This window comes from Cherax quadricarinatus, chromosome 26, assembly GCF_038502225.1.
Source record: "Cherax quadricarinatus isolate ZL_2023a chromosome 26, ASM3850222v1, whole genome shotgun sequence".
NCBI lineage: Eukaryota > Metazoa > Arthropoda > Malacostraca > Decapoda > Parastacidae > Cherax > Cherax quadricarinatus.
Genome location: NC_091317.1, coordinates 15,227,110 through 15,233,968, shown reverse-complemented (window position 1 = coordinate 15,233,968; position 6,859 = coordinate 15,227,110). Strand labels below are relative to the sequence as shown.

The 6,859-nt window shown below is 38.8% G+C and overlaps 1 protein-coding gene across 1 annotated transcript in view; it reads right to left on the bottom strand.

Annotated features, from left to right (window-relative positions):
- Positions 1 to 577: 577 nt before the first annotated feature.
- The window catches only part of kdn (citrate synthase), a 37,961-nt gene continuing 31,679 nt past the window's right edge, over positions 578 to 6,859 (bottom strand). Inside the window, exons 6-8 of the mRNA XM_053780480.2 lie at positions 5,400 to 5,532; positions 4,778 to 4,981; positions 578 to 1,779 (exon numbers count right to left, since the gene is read on the bottom strand). Coding sequence (XP_053636455.1) covers positions 1,495 to 1,779; positions 4,778 to 4,981; positions 5,400 to 5,532 — 622 coding nt within the window. The 3' untranslated portion in view covers positions 578 to 1,494. The remainder of the gene's footprint in view (positions 1,780 to 4,777; positions 4,982 to 5,399; positions 5,533 to 6,859) is intronic.

Genomic DNA, 6,859 nt, shown 5'->3' with positions numbered 1-6,859 from the left:
TCAATTTCTTTGATCAAGAGCCCCTCACTGATGTAAAGAACCTTCCTGAAGGGTCCTTTGGAGTAAACTTTTAGATCATTGAGTTTGGCATATTATTATTATAATCAAAAAGAAGCGCTAAGCCACAAGGGCTGGACAGCGCCGAGTTTGGCATAATTATTCATAGGGAGATCACTCGACCCACTGAGGTCAGAGAGACTTTGGGTATGGAAGGCATTCAGGCTTAATTCAAAAGCCTTCACCAGCATCAAGGAACCTCCTTTGAAGGGAGAAAAGATAGAAAGTTTGGGGAGGTATGAGAGTTTAATCTCCCCCCCCCCCCCATCTTAATATGTTAAAAGTTAAATGCCAAACTCAAAAGGGGTCATACAGCCCCACCCTTTCCTTTATAATTCACACCTACACAGCCCATCAGCATAAGTATTGAATATTCAAGGCTGACTAAGAGAAGTTTCAGTATCACACTGAAGCCTTTGAGGAAGAAATATGAACCACAATAGGCATGCCAGTTCTGAAGATACTCGATTACTGTACATTTACTTTCCATACAGTTTCAGGTATTTAAAACAAACTTAGGTTTGCTAAAACATTTTTATTTTTTGTACTCCTTACATTACCAGGTAGTTCTGTCACACCTACCATAATATACATGTACAGTATTTACATCTAATATTAACACAAAGATGCAGTCCCCTCCCCAAACAAAAAAAAAAAAAAAAGTCAGTGACAACTTACTGCACAAAACCTGCATAATGCTTCATATCGAGCACAAGCTGTTTAAGTCTATTTATCAGGTTTGGTTTCTGTTAATAACAGGTAAGCTATTTACAGACCAACACCCAGTATGAAGCCTTAGACTGGGTACAAGATGCAGCAGATGCCACACACACAAAAAAAAAAAAAAAAAAAAAAATATATATATATATGAATTGTGAAACGAACTGATGTACCTTGGAATTCAAAATATGAAACTAAACAATTCGTGTCAAAACATCAACTAAAATAAATAATAAATAAAATTAAATAAGACATTTGCTCACAAGCTGTGTCACCTGTTTGTTCCTAAATTTACACGTTAGTAAAAATACCCTTTAAATACACTTTACTTATGCACGTCAGTTTTAAGTAGCATTTTCCCTTCCTCTTACAGAACACTTCTTTGGAGAAAAAAAAAAAAAAAAAATAAAGCCTTTTCCCAAAATGTTTTTTTTTTTACACTGTTCATGAAAAGATTTTATTTATAAGTGAATTTTGAAAAACTTTGGGAAAAGTGGGCAAAATACATGAAAGTTTGATAAATTTTACTAGTTATGTTTTAAATGGTGCAAGATGTCTGTACATTTGTTCATCTTTACTAACCCAATGCCTTCAGTCAGAATCTTCAGATTTTGCACTGCTCTACTAAAACTAATTCATTCACATGAAATAATTTTATAAAAAGATGTAGAGTGCACGCAAGTAAAAATGAAAGTCCTGACAAGTGTATACAGTACACTAAGCTCCCGGAGCAGCTGCGGCATCAACTAATTTCTTCAATCCTTCTGTGCTCATAGACTTTGGTCTTTCGATAGGGAGGCCAAGTGCACGATCCCACACCAGTGAAGACAATACTCCCAAGGCTCGAGAGACTCCGAAAAGCACTGTGTAGTAATTCATCTCTGTCATTCCATAATACTGTAGCAGCACTCCAGAATGAGCATCCACATTTGGCCAAGGGTTCTTTACCTTGCCAAGTTCAGTAAGAATTGGGGGCACAACATTGTACAACTTGGAAACAAGCTGAAAAATAAAGGCAATTACATTACCTATCAAAGGGATTTTAAAGGTACATTTTGTGGCAATCTACATATATTTGTACATTTAAGCAATTTATTTACTTAATCACAGACACACAGTAAATGGTAACTTATTTATTATGAGTTAATGGTAACTTATATGGGGTAATATGTAATACCTATGATATGCTGGCCATTTCTAGTGTCATCGTATTATATGCAATGTATTCTTTAAATGCAGATATACCACACTAAGACATTAATTCATGATTGTTGCAGTGTTCTACTTCAAATGATTTTCATGTAAATTTAGTTTACAAAAATATCCTTACCCACTGTAATATTCCTAAACAGCACTCACTAAGATTTTTTAAATATAAATAAAAAAAGTTTACCAAGTATACCAGGAAAAATGTATGGTAGGGTTATTATTGAAAGAATTAGAGGCAAGACAGAATGTAGGATTGCAGATGAGCAAGGAGGATTTAGAATGGGTAGGGGATGTGCAGATCAAGTGTTTACATTGAAGCATGTATGAACAGTATTTAGATAAAGGAAGGGAAGTTTTCATTGCATTTAAGGATTTAGAAAAGGCATACAAGAGTGGATAGGGGAGCAATGTGGCAGATGTTGCAAGTATATGGAATAGGTAGTAAGTTACTAAATGCTGTAAAGAGTTTTTATGAGGATGGTGAATTGATGAGGGAAAAAAGGCGAGTAGTGCGTTGAGGTGTATGTGAAGACAAAAAAAAAAACATTATCTATGGAGACAAAAAAGAGGATGTATGAAAGTATAGTAGTACCAACACTCTTATATGGGTGTGAAGCTTGGGTTGTGAATGCAGCAGCAAGGAGGCAGTGGAGATGTCCTGTCTAAAGGGTAATGTGTGGTGTAAATATTATGCAGAAAATTCGGAGTGTGGAAATTAGGAGAAGGTGTGGAGTTAATAAAAGTATTAGTCAGAGGGCTGAAGATGGGTTGTTGAAGTGGTTTGGTCATTTAGAGAGAATGGATCAAAGTAGAATGATATGGAGAGCATTTAAATCTGTAGGGGGAAGGAAGGTGGGGTAGGGGGTCATCCTCGAAAATGTTGGAAGGAAGGGGTAAGGGAGGTTTTGTGGGTGAGGGGCTTGGACTTCCAGCAGGCGTGCGTGAGCGTGTTCAATAGGAGTGAATGGAGACGAATGGTATTTGGAACCTGACGATCTGTTGGAGTGTGAGCAGGGTAATATTTAGTGAAGGGATTCAGGGAAACCGGTTATTTTTATATAGCCGGACTCGAGTCCTGGAAATGGGAAGTACAATGCCTGCACTCTAAAGGAGGGGTTCGGGATATTGACAGTTTGGAGGGATATGTTGTGTATTTTTATACTTATATGCTTCTAAGCTGTTGTGTTCTGAGCACCTCTGCAAAAACAGTGATTATGTGTGAGTGAGGTGAAAGAGTTGAATGACGACGAAAGTATTTTCTTTTTGGGTCACCCTGCCTCGGTGGGAGGCGGCCGACTTGTTAACCCTTAAACTGTCCAAACATAGATCTATGTTTTTTCAATATTTGAAAGTATGCAAAAAATGTAGATTTTTTTTTTTTTTTTTTACATTTGAAAACGTGTAAAAAAAACTTTGATCTACTTTTTTTTTGTTTTATTTGAAAATATGTAAAAAAACGTAGATCTACTTTTGGAGTACTACACATGCAAACGTAAATTTGTTTGGACAGTTTAAAGGTTAAAAAAAGTGAAGCTCAGGTTAGGGTGTATAGAAGAGGGGGAGACTACTTCGCTGTAAAGGTGGGTCTTAGACAGGGATGTGTAATGTCACCATGGTTGTTTAATATATTTATAGATGGGGTTGTAAAAGAAGTAAATGCTAGGGTGTTGAGGAGAGGGGTGGGATTAAATTATGGGGAATCAAATACAAAATGGGAATTGACAGTTACAGTGGAACCTCAAATATCGAACTTTCTTCGGTCCAGACGGCTGTTCGAGTGCCTTTACCAAATGAATTTATTCCCATCAGGAATAATGTAAATTAGATTAGTCCATTTCAGACCCTCAAAAATACACTTATAAAAGCACTTACAAAAATACACCTACATAATTGGTCGTGTTGGGAGCAGTTCGATTTTTGAGGTTCCACTGTACTTTCTGCTGATGATACTGTGCTTATGGGAGATTCTAAACAAAAGTTGCAAAGGTTAGTGGACGAGTTTGGTTGTGTGTGTAAAGGTAGAAAGTTGAAAGTGAACATAGAAAAGAGTAAGGTGAAGAGGGTATCAAATGACTTTAAAGAAAAATTGGATATCAAATTTGAGAGGAGTATGGAAGAAGTGAATGTTTTCAGATATTTGGGAGCTGACATGTCAGCGGATGGATGTATGAAGGATGAGGTTAACCAATGAATTGATGAAGGAAAAAAGACGAGTGGTGCATTGAGGTGTATGTGGAGACAAAAAACAATCTATGGAGGCAAAGAAGGGAATGTATGAAAGTATAGTGGCTTGGGTTGTAAATGCTGCAGTGAGGAGGCGGTGGAGATGTCCTGTCTAAGGGCAATGTGTGGTGTAAATATTATGCAGAAAATCTGGAGTGTGGAAATTAGGAGAAGGTGTGGAGCTAATAAAAGTATTAGTCAGAGGGCTGAAGAGGGGTTATTGAGGTGGTTTGGTCATTTAGAGAGAATGGATCCAAGTAGAATGACATGGAGACTGTACAAATCTGTAGGGGAAGGAAGGTGGGGTAGGGGTCGTCCTCGAAAATGTTGGGAGGGAGGGAGCAGTGGTGGTTATGTGGGCGAGGGGCTTGGACTTCCAGCAATCATGCATGAGCGTGTTAGATAGTGAATGGAGACAAATGGTATTTGGGACCTGACGAGCTGTTGGAGTGTGAGCAGGGTAATATTTAGTGATGGGATTCAGGGAAATCAGTTAGGATTTTCTTCCTTTGTGGGTCACCCTGCCTCGGTGGGAGACGGCCGACTTAAAAAATAAATAAAGACTTACCTTAAACAACTTGTCATCAGGAAGATGTTTTAGAGCAAACTCTCGTTGACATGTATAACGAGGGTCAGTTTTACGCAAAACTGCATGACCATAGCCTGGAACAACTTGACCAGATTTTAGAGTCTTCCAGATAAACTCTTTCAGTTGCTCTTCAGTTATATCATCTCCAATCTCAGCACGCAGCTTCGTGAGCCACATAAGAACCTACAAGAGAAAAACAAATATTTTATTATGCACCTTCAAGGGCTACCTAATAATCAAAACAGCTGTACCCAGTCTAAGTACAAGTTCAATATTAGAATATTGTATCAATTAAATATCCTTGTGTATTTAAGTATAAGAGGCATTGCATGGCAGAAAACAAGAAATCCAAACAATGGAGAGAAATGCAGGCATGGAGAAAAATCAAAGCTATGAAGCTTAATTTACCAAACTTTGTTTTGAGGCTCCAAGCATGACTTACAGATGAAGACAATATCTACACATTCCCAGACCTATAATTAAAGAATCTATTCCTTCACTAATCTGGACTTTGGCTGTGGTGGCATTTATTCTTTTCCGTTGTGCAACACCTCACATCTAAATTTATAAAGAAGACTGCAAAATAAACCCTAAACATTACCTCTTGGTTTGCCAAACCATGAAGAGGTCCAGCAAGGCCATTCATGCCAGCAGCAAATGAGAGGTATGGGTCAGATAGAGCAGATCCCACAAGGTGAGTAGCATGTGCAGAAACGTTTCCTCCCTCGTGGTCACTGAATAATAAAAAAAAGATTTTTTAATTTTTTTTTATTAACACATCAGCCATTTCCCACCAAGGTGGGGTGGCCTGAAAAAGAAAAACTTTCACCATCAATCACTAGATCACTGTCTTCCAGAGGATCACTTACACCACAGTTATAAAACTGCAACATTAACACCCCTCCTTCAGAGTGCAGTCACTGTATTTCCCATCTCCAGGACTCAAGTCTTCCCTGCCAGTTTCCTTGAATCCCTTCATAAACATTACCCTACACACTCCAACAGCACGTCAAGTCCTAAAAACCATTTGCCTCCATTCACTCCTATCTAACATGTTCATGCATGCTTGTTGGAAGCTCAAGCCCCTCACACACAAAACCACCGTTACCCCGTCCCTCCACCTTCCCTAGGCCATCCTCTACCCTGCCTTCCCTCCACTACAAATTTATACACTAAGTCATTCTATTTTGTCCACCCTCTCTACATGCCTGAACCACCTCAACAATCCCTCCTCAGCCCTCTGGACAAAAGTTTTGGTCATCCCTTACATCCTCCTAATTTCCAAACTAAGAATTCTCTGCACTATATTCACATCACACATTGCCCTCAGACACGACATCTCCACTACCTCCAGCGTTCTTGTTGCAACATTCACCACTCGTGCTTCACACCCATATAAGTGTTGGTACAACTATTCTCTCATACATTCCCCTCTTTGCTTTCATGGACAAAGTTCTTTGTCTCCAGACTCCTCAGTGCACCATTCACCTTTTTCCCCCCTCATCAATTCTATGATTCGCCTAATCTTTCATAGATCCATCTGCTGACACATCCACTCCTAAATATCTGAACACATTCACCTCCTCCATACTCTCTCCCTCCAACCTGATATCCAATCTTTCATTACCTAATTTTTTTATCCTCGTCACCTTACTCTTTCCTATATTCACTTTTAATTTTCTTCTTTTACATACCCTACTAAACTCATCCATCAGCCTCCAACTTTTCAAAATCTCCCAAAAGCACAGTGTAATCAGAAAAGAGTAACCGTGACAACTCCCACTTTGTGTTAGATTCTTTATCTTTTAACCCCAAACCTCTTGCCAACACCTGAGCATTCACTTCTCTTACAACCCCATCTACAAATATAATGAACAACCATGGTGACATCACACATCCTTGTCCAAGGCCTACTTTTACTGGGAAATAATCCCCCCCCCCCCACTCTCCTACAGGCTCCAATCCGAGCCTCACTATCCTTGTAAAAACTTTTCACTGTTTTCGATAACCTACTTCCTATTCCATACATCTGCCACATTGCCCCCTTATCCACCCTGTCAT